The 19,301-nt window shown below is 43.4% G+C and overlaps 1 protein-coding gene across 8 annotated transcripts in view; it reads right to left on the reverse strand.

The window, feature by feature from the left end:
* Window positions 1-19,301, reverse strand: part of CYFIP2 (cytoplasmic FMR1 interacting protein 2) — a 164,263-nt gene that overhangs the window by 83,704 nt on the left and 61,258 nt on the right. For all 8 annotated transcript variants that reach the window (XM_004371261.2, XM_023726555.1, XM_023726554.1 and 5 more), the window contains 6 exons: window positions 14,031-14,197; window positions 13,119-13,266; window positions 9,496-9,649; window positions 8,296-8,452; window positions 7,296-7,392; window positions 3,680-3,756 (listed from right to left, as the gene is read on the reverse strand). In XM_004371261.2, the coding sequence (XP_004371318.1) occupies window positions 3,680-3,756; window positions 7,296-7,392; window positions 8,296-8,452; window positions 9,496-9,649; window positions 13,119-13,266; window positions 14,031-14,197 (800 nt within the window). The remainder of the gene's footprint in view (window positions 1-3,679; window positions 3,757-7,295; window positions 7,393-8,295; window positions 8,453-9,495; window positions 9,650-13,118; window positions 13,267-14,030; window positions 14,198-19,301) is intronic.

Here is a 19,301-nt window from a genome sequence, read left to right on the forward strand (position 1 = left end):
GAGAAAAATGGCCAGTATGGATAAAGGGTAGGGAAGACTAGGGAGCATGGTGCAAAAATGAATTTATAAAGTTGGTCTAGGGGCCAGAACACATGGGACCTCATAAGCCACAGTACAGAGGTTAGATGTACCCTAGATGCAACGGGAAGCTGTTCAAAGGTTTGAAGTAGGAAAGTGATAAAATCTACCTTGGCACTGCTCAATATTCAATATGGAAGTCACCACCTGCATGTGTCTACTGAGCACCTGAGGTATGATGGCTCCAAATTGAGATATGCTCTACATGTAAAACACACACTGGTTTTTGGAAGACAGAAAAAAAGAATGTAAGACAGCTGTTGAGTAATTTTTATATTGATCACATGTTGAAATGATAACATTTTGCATACACTGGGTTAACCAATTGCCATCAAGTCCATTCCAACTCATAGTGACCCTATAGGACAGAGTAGAATTGCTCCATAGGATTTCCAAGTCTGTAATCTTTATGACCCTTACGTGTCTGTCAGTTTGTCATTCTGTAGGGGCTTGTGTGTTGCTGTGATCCTGGAAGCTATGCCACCAGTATTCAAATACCAGCAGGGTCACCCATGGCGGACAGGTTTCAGCTGAGCTTCCAGACTAAGGCATTCATTCGACTGTGTGGATCATAACAAATTATGGATAACACTGCGGAGAATGGGAATTCCGGAACACTTAATTGTGCTCATGCGGAATTTGTACATGGATCAAGAGGCAGTCATTCGAACAGAACAACAGGATACTGCATCGTTTAAAGTCAGGAAAAGTGTGCGTCAGGGTTGTACCCTTTCACCATACCTATTCAATCTCTATGCTGAGCAAATAATTTGAAAAGCTGGAGTATATGATGAAGAATGGGGCATCAGGATTGGAGGAAGACTCATTAACAACCTGCATTATGCAGATGACACAACGTTGCCTGCTGAAAGTGAAGAGGACTTGAAGAACCTACTGATGAAGATCAAAGATCACAGCCTTCAGTATGGATTACACCTCAATACAAAGAAAACAAAAATCCTCATAACTGGACCAATAAGAAACATCATGATAAATGGATAAAAGACTGAGATTGTTAAGGATTCCACAATCAACACCTATGGAAGCAGCAGTCAAGAAATCAAAAGACGCATTGCATTGGGCAAATCTGCTGCAAAAGACCTCTTTCAAGTGTTGAAAAGCAAAGATATCACCTTGAAGACTAACATGCGCCTGACCCAAGCCATGATGTTTTCAATCGCCTCATATGCATTCAAAAGCTGGACAACGAATCAGGAAGACAGAAGAAGAACTGACATCTTTGAATTGTGGTGCTGGCGAAGAATATTGAATACACTACGGACTGCCAGAAGAACGAACAAATCTGTCTTGGAAGAAGTACAACCAGAATGCTCCTTAGAAGCAAGGATGACTTTGGACATGTTATCAGGAGGGATCAGTCCCTGGAGAAGGACATCATGCTTGGTAAAGTAGAGGGTCAGCAAAAAAGAGGAAGATCCTCAACGAGATAGATTGACACAGTGGCTGCAACAATGGGCTCAAGCGTAGTAACAATTGTGAAGATGGTTCAGGACCAGGCAGTGTTTCGTTCTGCTGTGCATGGGGTCACTATGAGCCGGAACTAACTCGATGGCACCTAACAACAACAATCTTTACGGTAGCAGACTGCCACATCTTTGTCCTGCAAAGCAGCTGGTGAGTTCGAACCGTCCACGATTCAGTTAGCAGATGAGCGCTTTAACCACTGCACCACCAGGGCTCCTTTATATTGAGTTAAAACCAAACAAAAACCAAACCCATTGCCATCCAGTTGATCCCAACTCATAGCAACCCTATAGGACAGAGTAGAATTGCCCCATAGGGTTTCCAAGGAGCAGCTGGTGGATTCGAACTGCTGGTCTTTTGGTTAGCAGCCAAGCTCTTAACCACTGCACCACCAGGGCCCCTTATGTTGGGTTAGGTATGAAATATTATTAAAAGTAATTTCACTTGTTTCTTTTTCCATTCTTAAAAATAACTAAAAAAAATAAAACTTAAAAATTCTGTATGTGGCTCACATTTGTGGCTGTAGTATATTTCTATTGGACATGGCTAATCTAGACTATTCTTCCCCTTCTGTGCTTTCTCCCAACTTCTTAAACTCTCTCAACTTCCAATATTTTTGAAAACCATAGTCTTACGGGGCAGGGCCTAGATTAAAGAAAGGATTTCAGGTGGGGATAGTTTGTAAACTAAATATACAAAGGACCCAGGGTTTAGTAAGTCTAAGTTTGTTTATAGGGATAATGGATCAGTATATTTGAAATCAGAATTGTCTTAGAGAACCTGGAAGCCCAGCTCTCTGCTGTGACCACATCCCATTCAATCCACAAACACTTGTTAAGCAAGTACTTTGGGAAAGGCCCTGCGTTCTCTGTGCTTTTTCTGACATCATGATTATATGCTTTCTATACTTTCTATCACTTAAGAGTCATTCACTTTGTTTAATACACATCTCGTGTTAACAGAAATGTATGTGCACTGCAAAATCTTGCACATCAACTCCTATTTGAAATTAATCAGAGCAGCTCTAGCTGTCTAAAGCAAAATGAAGCAAATCCGTTTTGCAGAAAGAAAAATAATTTATTAAGGTAAGGAAGTACCCTTGAAGTTACTGGTTTGTACATTTAGATCTCCAATAAGAAGGGAAATACCTGTAAATAAATTTTGAGGTTTTTCTTGACCATTACTACTATGGGTTCTTGAAACCCAGGAATCCATTGGAAGTCTAAATCAATATATATAGGCAATACTAACGAAACCAATGAACCCCAGCAACCTGACGTGTCTTGTCCAGACTTCTTTACTGGCCTCGTATCTGGCCTCACACACCCATTCCTGCACACCTCCAATCCATTTTCCATATTTTTGTACCTTCAAAAGAGTGAACTTTTAAACATAAAAATCAAATTAGGTCACTGTTTTACTTTGGAAACCCTTCCCTGGCTTTTCATTGCTTCTAGGATAAATGCCGAACCTTGCCCTTAGCCTATAAGGCCTGTGTGATCTGGGCCTTGCCTGGTCTTCCAGTTTTATTCCCACGCAGTCTGTCCCCTCTTGTGGTCTGTGCTACATACAGCAACTCTGGCCATGAATAAGACATTTACCCATATTAATTCATGGTAATCCTCTCAACAGCCCTATGAGGTAGGCATGCTATTGTTATTATACTTCCACCACAGGGCCTTTGCCCAAGCAGCTCCTTTTGCTTGCAATTTCTTGTCTCATCCTTCACTTAGTTTTACTTAACTCCTACCAACTTCAGATATGAACTCAAATGTTACTTCCTCAGGAAAGCCTTTCCAGCCTCAACCCCAAAGATTAGCTCAGGTTCAACTGACATACACTCTCACAATCCATTAACTTTCCTTTAAAGGGAGCACGTAGCCTCCCTTTATTCTCTTTGTTTGTTATTTTTTTTAAACTAATGTCTGTCTTCCCCAGCAGACTTTAAGCTCCACTAGGGCCAGTACCACATCTACCTATTTTCCTTTCCACTACATTCCAGCACCTAGCCCAGACCCATGAAATTGCTAAAGAACAAGGGAAATTTTGCAACAGAAAAATCATGTCTTCCTGGCGGAAGCCTTAGAAAGATCACATAGCCCCGGGCCTTTCCTACCTGCCGGCCATGGCTTTGTAGTAAGCAAAGATCTGGTCCGCCAGCTTGTAGACAAACTGATCAAAACACAGGTTCACCTGGTGAAGAAGAAGCAAGAAATGTCAATGGGTGTCTTTAGCACTGTCACGGAAACTTAGGCAACCAGAAGAGGGCTGCCCAAAGTATGTTCCAGGGCAAGACACTTTGAAAGAAAAAAAAAATTCTGTCGTCAAGGATGTGTGGATACACCACCAGCCTTCCAGGATATTTGCAAGTTTGTTAGTAAATTAAAGACTCTGAAAACTCCTACAGTAAAGAAATCAATTTTTCCCCACTGATTTGTTTTTTGGAGACCATTTATTAACATCTATTTCACAGACCCAGGGTTCCACACTTTGGGAAATGGTTCATGGGGTGTTTTAATTTACATGCAGAAGTTTGGTCCCTTGCCCTCAAGGTTAGCCTCAAAGTTAGACAGCAGGGAGGACGAAGTTCAAAAAGGTTGTGAGGACCTGCCCTTCCCACCTCTCCCTCCTGGGCTGTTACCCAGCTGGGAGGGGGATGGGGTGGGGGTGGGGGTGTGTGGAATGAGCAGAGATCTCGTACAGACAGATCTTTATATCCTGAAATTACTCATAAATGAAGCCTAACACTGCAGCCTTCCTAGTCCATCTCTCCTGATAGATTTTCTTGTCTTTCTTTACATTTGATTTTTCCTTACTTTGCAAATTTGGTTATGAAGAAGTTGATGGTCATTAAAAAAAAAACCAAACCAAACCCGTGGCTGTGTCAAGTCGATTTGGACTCATAACAACCTTAAAGGACAGAGTAGAACTGCCCCATAGGGTTTCGAAGGGGTGCCGGTGGATTCGAACTGCCAACCTTTTGGTTAGCAGCTGTAGCTCTCAACCACTACGCCACCAGGGTTTCCACTGATGGTCATTAAAAATTTAAAGAAAAAAACAACAACCTTTTTCCAAACTTTGCTTAAAAATCTTTGGTTTTTAATGATCAAAGAGCCATTGTGACATTTTTAGTGTCTCCTCACATCAGTGATGATTGCAAAGCTCAGGTGGGAAGATGAGTTCCTATCAGACACAGAGGATCTAAACCAAATCTTCCCATAATGGCAAGAACAGGAAAAGGCCAAGGATGGGACTTTAAAGAGAGAGGGCTGTGGCACCGGCAGGGTGTGAATATAACTTCAAAGGAAATAGATTGTATTTAGGTGATTTTTTTTTTTTCTCACCAAATTCTCAGTTTCATGAGGTTAACCCTTTGTTCAAAGAGCTTATACCCAGATGTTATGTAGAACACAGAAACACCGTGCTGTGTGCAATGCTGTCCTTATACTCAGGTAACCAAGGCCTTTGCCCTGGAGATTGAGCTTTAAGGGTCCCCAGTGGGCCCTCCTCTAGGCAAAGACTGTTCAGGGCCAAGGCTGGGGGTGCCCACTCAGACCTCATGGCCCCCTTCTAGAACCAGCTCTGAGTATCCCTGCACAAAAGGCTCAAGCCCTTTCCTGATCTGAACGGTCTTTTCCATGGGGTCATCTGCCTGAGGGTGGACTGCACTATTGTGTGTGTGTGCACCCCTAGGCCCTAGGGTTGACCAAGGGGCCACTGTTTAGGGGCAGGGATGGTAGACTAAGCTTAGGTATCCACACACACATGTGAGGCCCTTCATGGTATGGAAGAGTTTGGAGATGGGAAGGAAAAGAGGGCAGGCTATAAGCTGGGAGGGGTCTCAATTTGTACTTCTGCCTCATGCCTGCAAATGCTAACACAGCCTGCCTGTGTGCTTTCTTTTGAACTTTTAAAATATATGTACCATGTAATGTATAATTATAAGGGAAACGCTTCTGTGGCCATCATCTGGGTTATGACATGAAACACTGCCCACCACCCTAGAACACCCTTAACCCTCCCAATCATAGCTCCATCTCTCTATCCTGACTTTGTGATAATCATTCTCCCCCCTTTTTTTACTTTAAAAATCTCACGTGGACATATGTTACTCTAGATTGTTTATTTCAACCAGCTGGACAACAAGTCCACCCAAAATCTCATTAGAAAATGGGCTTACAACAAATGAGTCCGTCTCCTGTCACCTCCCTTCCAAAGCTCGTGGATTTGCTCAGGAGACACAGAAGACAGACTGGTGTTTATACCCATAGAAATAGGGGGGTTTAGAAACAAAGATGGATCTCTACTAGTTTTTGAAACAGATAAACTTTGAAACTAAAAGTGGTAACTCTTACTCTAAAGCGTTCATATATTTCCTTTGTAAATACGAATGCCTCAAATCTGCATGACAATTTTACCTGATCAGTCTCACTCTGTGTTCTTATAACTCAATGCAGCCAATAGAGCAGAAGCCATTACTCTAATTTCCAGAAAGCAAAATTGAGATATTGCAGTCGTCACTAGAGCTGCTGACTGCGTACTTCCAGTCCTTCTTCCCAGCACAAGGCAGGAGTGTACTTCCTTGACCTGGTTAAGTGAGGCACAACCATGTGACTGGCTTTGACCAATGAAATGTGAGAACTGACTCATGATGTAAGTACCAGAGAGTGATTTACCCTAACCCTTCCCCCTGCCACGGCAACTATGAATGTTCCTGATGGGTCCCAGATTGAACCCAACATGGAGCAGAGCTCCTGGTCAACTGACAATGGAGAAAAACCTTTGCCTTTAACCTGCTAAGAATTTGGATTGTTCGTTACTGCAGGCATAACCTAGCTTATACTGAACATTACAGGACAGGAATAAAACCTGTTAAAAAGCATAGTTACTGAGAGAATGGCTACTGAAGTTCTCTCAGTCCTAGATTAAAATTCTGTAAGCCCTAAAACTGTGCTGGGTACACAGTAAGTACTTAATAAACATGACTTGATTAGAATATCCTGCCTTTTGTACTTGAAGGAAGATGGTATGTGTTAAGTTTCAGAGACAGTGGCGGTGTGTGTCGTGTGTGAGGGGGTATTTCAGAGCTTCAGACACCCCCATAATTTCCAACACCCCCCTACCAAGCCATCCTTAAAACTTTAACATAAGGTGTATAACCTCAGGGTAATAATACTTGACCACTTTAAGCCTCTGATTCATTTTCTGTAAAACAGATAGTGGTATATAATTCTTTAAATTATTGTAAAGATTATTTAAAGCGTCTCTCTATGGTGCTTAGCACCTATAGCTGTTGAGTCAATTCCAACTCATAGTGACCCTATAGGACAGAGCAGAACTGCCCCAAAGGGTGTCCAAGGAGCCAAGTGCTTAACCATTGTGCCACCAGGGATCCCTGTGCTTGGCACAGTGCCTGACAGATGGTAAATATATACTAATTGGTAAGTGGTATTATTGTTGTTGTTGCTATTATTATCCAAGCAATCCAACCATAGAAGACCCACTAGAAAATTAGTTACCTATGTAGTGCTACTGTCTGTTATCCCTTAAGAAATTTGGAAAAGACAGACCATCATCCATTCTAGATCCTTTCTGATGATCATGGACATTTATAAAGATCACTCTCCAGAACAAGTCATCGATCCCTCACTTTGAGCTAATAGCTAGAGATTCGAAAAGTCCAAAATTTTTGAACAAGTTTGCAGGAACAAAAGGAGAAGCTCGTCACTTGCCTCAGCTTCAATCTCATCGTACAGGAACTGCTTTTTAAACTTGGTCAGAGCATAGTAGGCGCTGTCGTTGTACAGATCCAGAGGGTAGAGAACGTATCTGAAGAGAGAAAATAACAGCCAAAAGCTCGCAAATGTTCTTTGTTAAGAACAGGCAGATTTATACTTGCCTGGGAAATATAAAGTGCTGGGCTAAAAGATAAGTTTGGAGTAAGGAACAGACAATCTTTTAGCACTCTATGGTGTCCCCAGAGCCTCCACTTAGGAACTTTGCAGTCTGTCCATAGAAATGAAAGTCCATGATGCTAATAAACCCAAGGCCTGAAAGAAACTGTTGTTAACATCAGTTGCCATCAAGTCAGCCCGACTCATGGTGACCCCATGCACAATGGATCGAAATGCTGTCTGGTCACACGCCATCCCCATGTTTGCTTGTGGACTGGACTGCTGTGATCCATACAGTTTTCACTGGCTGGCTTTCAGTAGATCGCCAGACCTTTCTTCCTAGTCTTAGTCTGAAAGCTTTGCTGAAACAGATTCAGCATCATAGCAACATGCAAGCCTCTACTGACAGATGGGTAGTCGCTGCACTTGAAGTGCATTGGCCATAATCGAACCTGAGTCTCTTGCATGGAAGGTGAGAATTCTACCACTGAATCACCAATGCCTGCTGAAAGAAATTAGTCTTGGGCTAAAAGAAGTCAGGAGGCAGTTAAGGATATTAGCCTCCTGATTCCCAGAGACGATTATTTTCCCAGCATGACTGCTGTGAGACTGGCAAAGTACACGAGAGGCTGTTGGGCTGGTAAACCCTTGAACCTATCTGCAAGGATGAGTCAGACATGCATGACCTGATTGTGGGCCTGAGCTCTCTCCCTGGTGGCCACACTGCCTCATCTCTAATCAACTCAGCACTTCCTTCGGGAATGAACAGAGTGCACTGGCAAACTGCCCTCCACCTGCAGCCTGGGAACCTCCTTGCTGGCCCAGTCCTGTCTCTTACTCCATCATGGAAGGTTCTTTGGTTTCCAGGATATGGTCTGTTAGAATCCATGGCATGGACATCTCAATAGGGAACTGGATTCGCCGGCCCATGGTTAACTCCAGGAAGAATTCTCGGAACCAGAGCTGAGAGAGGTCACAACACTGCTGCAGGGCTTCTGAAAGCATAAAGGAAAGAGCTTTGGGTTACACCTAGAAGCACCCAGAAGTTCACAGTTCTTACTCTTCTTATTATTTTTATTATCATCACTGTGCTAGGTACACAGCAAGTACTTAATATCCTGCCTCTTGTACTTGAAGGAAAGCCTAGCGTCTATTTGGAAAACAGCACGTGTTAAACTTCAGAGACACTGACTGTGTGTGTGGGGGGGAAGGGGATACTTTAGAGCTTCAGACGTCCCCGTAATTTCCAACAACCCCTTCCCCCACCAAGCCATCCACAAAACTTTAACCTAAGTGTAAAAGTATGTTGCTATACAAACACTATACAAGACAGGTCCCCAAGTGCCCACTTTCAACTGGCTGCGGCTCCTTGAACCCTTCCGTAGGGTAATTCGGAATTCCTTACTGTACAGAGGCCTCTAAGGCTCTTCCTAAGCTGCTCTCTAATGGAGAAGTCTGGATTATTTGTTAAGATCACTCTTCAACACCAACAGACACATTACGACTCCCATGTCCCTGGGACACCACTCGTCAGCCATCCTGCCCCGTCCAACCTGGACGTGCATCCTACTGAAGAAGGGAAGAGTGGAAGGACACAGGGGAGACAGGCAGCCTGCAGATGTGAGGAGCAATGAGTACTAATTAGCTCATGGCTGCTGCTGAGCAACAAAAGACCCATCTCCTAGTGCCTAGAGGGTGTATGTGTGTGTGTGTGTGTGTGTGTGTGTGTGCGCGCGTGCGCGTGCATTACTGGTTTTGATCTCCCTCCACTAAGGGCTTAAGCCAAACCAGCCAGTTATCTACTAGCCAAATTTAGCTAAGTCAGTGAGAAACTGAGGCTGGGCTGGGGGGCCTTCCCGCTCCCCAAGTCCACTGGAAAGTGTTATGTCTTCCTTGGTGGCAAACTATGCCCCTTTGGGTCAAAGAATACGTCTCTTTACAACCTGCGGCCCAACAGCCTTAGTGGCTCTGGGACCCGGGGCTCCCTTCTCTCCTCCCCACACCCCACTCCGTCCCTTGCCCAGGTACTGTGGCGCACCACTGATGTTGAGCAGGTGTGTGAAGAAGAAGGACTGCTTGTGGAAGTCCTCAATGGCGAGAACAATGGGTCCATCCAGGCTGCTTCTCAGGGTCTTCTTGGAGCCGCTTTTGTCTGCGATGAGCGATTCCAGCATGGTCCTCACCATGTACAGCTTGAAAAGAAAGTCAGATGAGAAGGTCAGGGCCAGCACTCTGTCACAGGGAGAAGGTTGCTTTCTGCTCTTTTTTATTTTTTGTTTGTTTTTTATTTTTCAGCAGATGCCTGCTCTTAAAAAGCATTGTCTCAAGGAAGTTGAGGGTTGGAGAAGTGAATTTTGAACTAAGAAAACTTTCAAGAGGGAGACTAGTCAGCTCACAAGAGATGTGCCACCCAGGGTCCTGCAGTGTCCCCGGCAGGTGAACCTAGTGACTCCAGGTAGGCTCAGGCCCCGTGGAGAGGTTCCTGGCTACTCTGCTTGGTCAAGGACGTGGGCATCAGAGGAGAACCTCATTCCACATCACTCTGGAGTCATTCCCTACTTTCCTGGACAGCCATGGTGGTCCCATGGGTGGAGCACTGGGCTGTGAGCCAACGGGCTGGGGTTCAAGGCCAGGTGATGCCACTGACTTGCTGTGTGACTTTGGGCAACAAAATCCCCACTCTGGGCCTCAGTTTTCTAATCTGTTACCATGAGGGAGTCAGACCAAATCCTTTCTCAAACCAATCCCTTTCAGCTCTAACATTCTGAGGACCTGTGAAATGGGATATGATCAGAACAAGCTCCCCCCACCACCTCAATTTTCTGACCCTCAGAATTTTGGATACATTACTGAGCGATGGTGCCCCCTGGTGGTTTCAGCGGCATTGTGCAGCCTGCCAAAATCCTGGGTGGAAAGCAGGTTAATATTGGTACTTACACAGGAAGCCTAACAGACAATTAACTCCTGCTTACAGGGTGACTTAAATGCAAAGGGCGCAAGTGCGGTAGGGTTGTTCTCTTTGCTAATCTAGATTTTTCCTTCCCGCCAGTGCCTCCACATCATTTGTCTTTGAATCCTAAGGCTGGAAGGGGCCTTGAGGAGCCAGGCTAGTCCATTCCTGCTGCCTCCTGCAGAAGTGTACCCAAACCAACCCAGCCAGGCGGTGGTATACCAGGGATCGGCAGCCTCTTCGGCCCTGTGTGCCACCAGTGGGGTGAAACAAAGCCCGCGGGGACCACTGGCAGGCCTAAGACATAGGTAGGAAAGAAGGAAGAGGGATGGGAGGGCAGGAGAGACAGGGAAGAGGGAGAGAGAGAAAGAGAGAGAGAAAAGCGAGAAGTATTGTATACGGTGGGAAAGCTGCCGCGATTGATAGGGGCCACTTGTCGACCACCTCTGAGATGCTCCAACCTCCCTCTGCCACCATGTCCAGCTCTGCTGCCTCCAGGTCTTCTCTAGAACTTAACCCGCCATGTGCCTGGCACTGGTCTGGGCAGCCGGGCCACAGAAACAAGTGATGCACCATCTCCACCACAGGACTTAAGTTTACGATCAAGGAACGACTGTGGTTGCTAGTTATGAGAGGGTTCCCCCTCCAAACCCTTGTTGGTGGGCATGTCTGATCCTACCTAAGAATCAAGAAGCACTGCTCTAGTGATGGCCTTTGGAGTCCTCACAGAAACGGATTCATCAAGCCCAATCCACAGTGGTGCTAAGCGACTGACATCAAATTCTAATTATTCAAAAACTGGTGTCATCCATGTGAGGGTAAACTCTTCATGGGCACACTTCTATTTAACAGAGCATTGAACTCACCAGAATTGCCTCTACCCCAGCTATGCTAGATGCCCATGTCTACTGCGTGCCAGTGGCTGTCACAGAGCCCTGTGGTGGGAGTCAGGAGACCTGGGTTCTTGTCCCACCTCCACCAGTGACTCACCTTGTAACTTGGACAAGTCACTGCCCCTCTCTGGACCTCAGTTTCCCCATCTGTAAAGTAGGGGGAGGGGACTGGGACTAGTTTATGTCTAAGGGCTCTTCTAGCTGTCTGTCTGTCTGTTTAGGAGTCTATTAAATACATCTGAGCCACATGACATGACTTGGTGATGTCCGGGTGGGGGTTAACTATTAGTGATCCTCCTGCATGGTCTGTATAAAATATTGCTCCACATCTTTCTCTCTTCCTTTTTCTCTCTCATTCCTATGGCCCCCCTTCTCTCATCCTCCTCTTTCCAATCTGTCTTTGGCTTTTTCTGTTTCTTCCTCACTCATGTCTTAGGACTTACAGAAATACCCGAAAGCCCTGCTCAGCCCATCCAGGGCACTCTGGGCTAGAAAGAACTGTCCTTGACATGACACAGCTGTTGGTAGAAGCTTCCTCGGGATGTCCCACAACCAGCAGGTGAGATCAGGGCTTCATAATGCCATGGTTGAGAACCCATCTGGCTCCTGCCCCGCCCACCCCCCTGCCCAGATACAGACACACGCACAGTGAGACGGGTCATGGGGTGGGCTCCGACGACTCATCTCAAAGGATTCATGGCCTAAGGAGTTCAGAGCTGAGTGAGGCGGAAAGATCATATGATGCAGGAGAGTTTCCAGCCTGAAGTTTCTGGGGCCTGTAAGACTCTTGAAAGTGGTGATGGGGTTCACATCCTTTTTTCAATACTTCAAAAATCCTAGCCAAACCAGTTGCCGTTGAGTCAACTCTGACTCATGGTGACCCCATGTGTGTTAAGAATAGAACTGTGCTCTATAGGGTGCTCAATGGCTGGTTTTTCAGAAATAGAGCACCAAGCCTTTCTTCCAATGTGTCTCTGGGTGGACTAAAAACCGCCAACCTTTTGGTTAGCCGCTGAGCATGTTAACTATTTACATCACCCAAGGACTCCTTCAAAAAGGCCACCAGAAACTATCCTTAAACAAGAATGTAATTACAATGCCAATTTTCTTTATTTTTTTTCCTCTCTGTAATTTTATGAGTGCTTTGGCTAAGCTACAGGCAACCTCTTGTTGGCAATTCTGAATATTTCTGATGACTAGACTTTCTCTAAGGAGTCAAATGCTCTCAAAACTTGTGATATGGGTAATAATAAAAGGGGTCTTTTGTCAGTAGCATGATCTCATCCAAAGTTTTCATTTTTACAGAGAAGATAATCAGACCTCAGAGAGGTAAAAGGGCTTGCCCAAGCTCACACAGCAAGTCAGAGGCAGAACTTGAGAATTCCTGAGCAAGGCTATCACTGCAGGGGAGGGGGCTCAGGTTCATTAAAGTGGAACAGGATAGATGCATACAGATTCCGCTTTAAATTTATCTTGTACTTTGGAACTTCTGTGTGCTTCACAGGGCTAGGAGATAACCACCCCCAGTATTACCCCCATTTGCCAGATTAGACAACTGAGGCACAGAGAGACCATGTAATGTGCCTGAGGTCACACAGGTATCTAGGACTAGAAACCAGGTCTCCTGAATCTTAAGCCAGTGGTCCTCCCTCCTATATTAAAATCAGATGGACAATTAAGACTAGAGCAGCCACTTGACCCTGCCCCTCCTGCCCAAGGACCCCCAGCCCCACTGCCCCGCAGTCCAGCCAGGATGACCCACTGTGGCCCGACTGGCTTCTGAGTCTACAAAGCCAGCCTGTGCCTGGAGCTGCTTACCTGTGTGCTGGAGGGCCCTACAGCACGCCGGGGCACCTTGATGTCGAATCCACCTTTGGGGTCCTTCTCCCCTCTCAAGCACGGGTCATTGGGAGGCTCTCGGCCCCCCTCCCAGTCACAGATGGTCTTCCGAATTGCCTGCAGGACACTGGGGAAGGAGAGCTGAGACTCAGGCCAGTCTTACCACTGGAAGAAGGGACCGCTAGCCTTGTTTACAGGGATTCTAGTGTCCCAGGAACACCTGCATTAGCGTTACGGGGTGCTTGTAAAACATGCTCACCCTGGGCCCACCCCTGAGATGCCGGTTTAATAGACTTAACATGCAGTTCAGAAATCTGCATGTTAACCAGCGTCCCAGGTGATTCTGATGCCCGCTAGGTGTTTGAACACTTAGCTCTGAGCTCACGCAGTGGGACAGAACTTAAGTATAGCAGAATGGCTGTTTTTCTCTTTGGCTAGAGGGACGTTTCATTGGTCCAATTAAATCCCTGTGTATTTAAATATTTGACGAGAGCTTGTATTTGTTGCACACTTCCTCCATGATTCTGTGTGCTTAGCTCTACATGTGGGTTATCTCATTCATCATCCCAGCTGCCTATGATATAGATACTATGATCGTCCCCATTTTATAAATGAGGAAAACAGAGGCTTGGAGCAGGAAAGTAACTTGACTAAGTTCACCCAGCTAGACAGTGATTGATATGGGCTTCAAACCTGGAGACTGAAGCTTAATTCATTCCAAAGGTCCAGTACCTCCTAAGAAGGAATCCTGACTCAGAGAGCTTGCTAGAAGGTCTTTATGAGCTCAGAGGCTACTCTGGAAGCTGACTGGGCCAGGGACTACCTCTCTAGCCTGCACCTAGCACCACCAAGTTTTGATGTTTCCCTGGAAAGGACCACCCGAAGACCCACCTGATGAGGACGTTCTTCTTCTTCCGCACTGCCTGCCTCAAGGGCTCGCGCAGAGTCACCTGGGCAAAGTCCTGCAGGGCTGCGTAGATAGTGTTCCTGATGGCCTGGTTGAAGACACTTTCCATCCTGCCCATGAGGACCTGCAGGCCTTTGATCATGGCAATCACCTGGCCAAATACAGATCAAGGTCAGGCTCACTGTGCCTTGGCACACCAGTCTATCCCACACCCTCCACCACATCATGGGTAGACGTGGTGTGAGACCACCATAAGCACTAGGCTAGTGCCACTCAACGTGCTGGTTCACAGCTAGGTAAGAAATGTATCCCATAAGTCAACACTCTGCTTCCGTCATCAAGAAAGTCTTGCTACAAAGATGTAAGCTAAATTGAATAGTGCATTTTGTGATGCCATTGATTTTCACTCTGGCATGAGTGCTTATTCATTGAGGACTGGTGACAAGAGGCAGCTGGTCCATGGACCACAATCTGAGCAGCACTCTGACTTTTGGAGGCCTGTCCACATACCATGCACCCATATACCATCTCAAAAAGAGGTTTTTTTCCAACTGTAAATTTTCTAAGGAGTTTTTATAATCTTTGCCTTTAAAATAATTTGGCCAGTGGCTGCTTGGATCCATAAAATAGAAACGTCTTCCCCTGTAATAGTCATGGGAGAAAAGGTTCTGTCCTTCTATTTGCCTCCTTCACTTATCTGTTTGGATGAAAGACAGGTATCTGTGATGGGTATACCTGGCCTGACCTGTCTGCCTGCAGGGTGTGTGCCTTTTCCGGGGCTGCCGTCCTCTCCTTGCAATAATCACTCCTCCTTCCCCATCCCAAGGAACGGAGGCCTGCCTATTACTCAGTGAGTAAGTTTAGTGGGATGGGGGAGGAAAAGGAAGGCTGTTGTGGCCTTGGGTTGAAGTCACATTCTCTTGTCCAGCTTTACCTGAAACAAACCTCATCCTTTAACACCCATTTGCCTCAAGTGTTAAGTTCCCGAATGGTTCATAATTCAGATGGGGAAAGCTTGTATCAAACCAGCCTCCTCACAATCACTACACTTATCACACCCACCATGACTTCTTCAACTTCCACCCTCTGCACCAGACTGTGAGCACTGCCACAGGCAAGGCCTGAGGATGCTGAGCATACCCCATCTCCAGTGCCTGGGCACAGTGGGCAGCCAAGGAATTCTTGTGGAAAAAGAGTCAATAAATGAATGAATGGACTTGGGCTCTAAGGCTTTTTCTTCTGCTAAACCTTAGAGAAAGAAAAAGAACATTCAAGGTAGCAGAAATGGTAAGAACAGAGCTAAGGAGGTGAGGATTATCATTGCAACCAATGAACATAACAACCTTGGTGGAGAGAAGCTTCACTACAGAGAAATAATGGGAGAGAAACTTTAAAGGAAGGTCAGATCATAAAAGAATCTAAGCTCCTGGCTAGAGATGCCAACTAGGAAATATTAGGGCAAAGGAAGAAATAGACAAGGAAGATGCTTCAGATTAATGCTACACATGGTAGGGTGTGCAAGTCTGTTAGACCTAAGAGAAAATCCGCAACCTGGCATAGGGAAAGATTTCTTAGACAGGACACAAAAATACTTGATAAATTGAATTTTATCAAAGTTAAAGACAGTTGCATTTCAAAAGGCATCCTTAAGAAAATGAAAAGGTAAGTCACCAATTAGAAAAAAAATTTTTTTTCAACACATATATGGTTAAAGACTTGTATCTAGAATTCTAGAATTCTCATAATTGAATAAGAAAACCAACAGCTCAATTTTAAAAGATGAGCAAAAGATTTTGACAACACAAAAGAAGATGTAAGAATGGCCAATAGGCACATGAAAAGATGCTCAACATTATTAGTCCTCAAGGAAATGCAAATTAAAAGTTTAATACACATGTATCAGAATGGCTAAAGTTAATTAAGAGCGACAATATTAAGGGCTGATGGAGATGTGGAGCAACCAGAATGCTCATATATTGCTGGTGTGAATGTAAAATGGTACAACCACTTTGGAAAACTGATTGGTGGTTTCTTAAAGTTGAACATAAACCTACCACATAAGCATTCCAAGAGAAATTGAAAACATATGTCCACACAAAGACTTGTACTCAAGTATTCAAAGCCACTTTATTCATACTGGCCCAAAACTGGAAACAGCTCAACATTCGTTAACAACAAATGGATAAAAATTGTGGTATATCCATACAATGGAATAATACTCAACAACAACAAAAAAGAACAAACTACAGATACACAAAGCAACACAGATAAATCTCAAAATCATTATGCCAAGTTGAAGCCAAACACAAAAAGTACATACTATATGATTTCATTCATATAAAATTTTAGAAAATCCAAACTAGCCTATGGTAAAAAAAAAAGCAGTAAATGGTTGCCTGGGGCTAGGGACAGAGGAGGTAGGGACAGATTGCAAAGTGGCACAAGAAATCTTTAGGGGGAGACAGAAGTGTTCTGTATGTTAATTGTGTTGCTGGTTTCACAGGTGTATTTAACTGTCAAAATTCTTTGACCTGTACAGTTTAAATGGATGCAGTTTATTTATATGAATTCTATCTCAATAAAATTGATTATAAAAATTATAATTATCCTCATGGAGATATCACACTCATGACACAAGATCAGTGCACTAAAAAACGGAACATTCAGAGAATAAGATGGAGACTTCAGACGTTAAAAATATTATAATCAAAATACAAAATTCTAATAGAGTTTAAAGTTGAATTTGAGGAAATATTCTATAAAGCTCATCAAAAGGAAGTGATACACAATAAAAGAGAAAAGAAAATTAGAGATTAAATCCTGGATGCCCAAGATCTGACAGTTTGAAATCCAAGAAAGAATGAGGAAAACAGACAGGAGGAAATTATCAGAATAAAAAGTCAGGGAAATTTCCCAGACCTGGTAGCACAGTGGTTAAAAAATTAGCTGCTAACCAAAAGGTCGGCAGTTCGAATTCACCAGCCACTCCTTGGAAACCCTATGGGGCAGTTTTAATCTGTCCTAGAGGGTCTCTATGACTTGACGGGAATTGGTTTGGTTTGGTTTTGGTTTAAGGGACATTTGTTTTCACACTGAAATGGCCTATGTAGTATCCAAAACAATGAATGCAAAAAGCCCTCATCAAGATTCCTCACTGTGAAATTTAGAACAAAAGGCATACAGAGATGATTCTATAAAATTCTACAAAGGAAAAAGATGAATAAAGTTGGAGGACTCAACACTTTCTGATTTCAAAACTTACAAAGCTACAAGACAGTGTGGTACTGGGATAAGGACAGACATACAGATTCATGGAAAATAACTGAGAGTCCATAAATAAACCTTTACAATTATAATCAATTGATTTTTGACAAGGGTATTTAGACACTTTAATGGAGAAAGAATACTCTTTACAACAAATGGCACTGGGACAGAACAGGCACAGGTACAGAGACAGAAAGTAGGTTAGTTGTTGCCTGAGGCTTGGGGGCAAGGGCAAATGGTGAGTGTCTGCAATGGGTGACGGTTTCTTTTTGAAGTAATAAAAATGTCCTAAAACTAGATAGTGGTGATGGTTATACAATTATGAATATATTAAAAATCACTGAATTATTTTAAAAGTGTTAATTTTATGGTATGTGAATTATATTTCAGTAAAATTGTTAATAAAAAAATTTTTACAGAGGAAATAAAACACAGGAATCAGGAATCAGAATAGAATCCAACTTTTCAACAGCAACATTAGAAACTAGAAGACAGTGAAAAAATACCTCAAAATTCTGGAAGAAAATTGTTTCCAATTTAGAATTCTATATCTAGTCAAACTATAAGTAAGGCTAGAATAAAAAAAAATTTCCGATATTAAAGATCTCAAAAAAATTTTCTGCTATAATCCCTTTCTTAGAAGGATATTGAAGGATATATTCCATGAACATGAAGAAAGAAGAAGATTTGGGATCCAACATAGGAGAAAGACAAAGGATAATGATGAGATATCTCAGATGAGTGGCTGGACAGCAAGTCTAGAGACAAACTAGTTCAGGTTGGAACAGAAAGAAAGGACTTCAGGAGGAATGGCTCCAAGAAAAAAATAATTCAGAAAGTAACTATTGTGACTATTTTGAAAGGAGTTTTACATTTTGTTAGTATGTTTGAGGTTATATTTTTAGTAGGTTCACAGAAAACTAAACAAATAAAAAGTAAGGCAATTGTTAACTCTAGGAAAAACAAAAAGTTGTATAAGAAAATGAGGTATCCACATTAGACCACCGCCTCATCAATGAGCAAGAGTTACTTGGTAATAATAATATCAAGTAACTATTGATTTAACCAAAAAGTATAAAATTACCACATTGGGAAGATGAGGGAAAAGAACGGAGTGAGTTGTGGGGTGAAAGATGAAGATGAGAGAGCTAAATTCTTCTCTCTCAAAGGGGGAAATCAATAGAAAATGTCATAAATTGAAAAGCCAACAAACATTCCAAAATCATGATACTTAGTGTCATGGGCTGAACTGTGTCCCCCAAAAATATGTATCAACTTGGTTAGGCCATGATTCCCAGTACTGTGTGGTTGTCCTCCATTTTGTGATTGATGTAATTTTCCTACATGTTGTATATCCTAATCTCTGCCTGTGGTTAATGATGCAAGATTAGATTATGTTAAAAGAGGATTAGGGTGGGATGTTAACACCCTTACTTAGGTCACATCCCTGATCCAGTGTAAAGGGAGTTTCCCTGAGGTGTGGCCTGCATCATCTTTTATCTTACAAGAGATGAAAGGAAAGGGAAGTGAGCAGAGAGTTGGGGACCTCATACCACCAGGGAACAGGGAGGATTCTTTGGACCCCAGGTCCCTGTGCCTGAGAAGCTCCTCGACCAGGGGAATATTGATGACAAAGACCTTCCCCCAGAGCTGACAGAGAGAGAAAGCCTTTCCCTGGAGCTGACGCCTTGAATTTGGACTTACAGCCTACTAGACTGTGAGAGAATAAATTTCTCTTTGTTAAAGTTATTTACTTGTTGTATTTCTGTTATAGCAGCACTAGATGACTAAGACACTTAGAAATACAGAGATAAGTATTAGAAGAAATTAGCTTAAAGAGGTGGAAGATGTCTCATTTTGGGATTCAAGGTGGTTTTGTTGCTATATGCTATGTTGAACTATTTTTCTTTAAAAAATTTTTTTTAAATCTTTTAGGAATAAAATAAAAATTAAAAATTTCTAAATGCATAGAAAAGTAAGGACTAGAAAGA

The sequence above is a fragment of the Trichechus manatus genome, unplaced genomic scaffold, assembly GCF_000243295.1.
Source record: "Trichechus manatus latirostris isolate Lorelei unplaced genomic scaffold, TriManLat1.0 scaffold00011, whole genome shotgun sequence".
Classification (NCBI taxonomy): domain Eukaryota; kingdom Metazoa; phylum Chordata; class Mammalia; order Sirenia; family Trichechidae; genus Trichechus; species Trichechus manatus.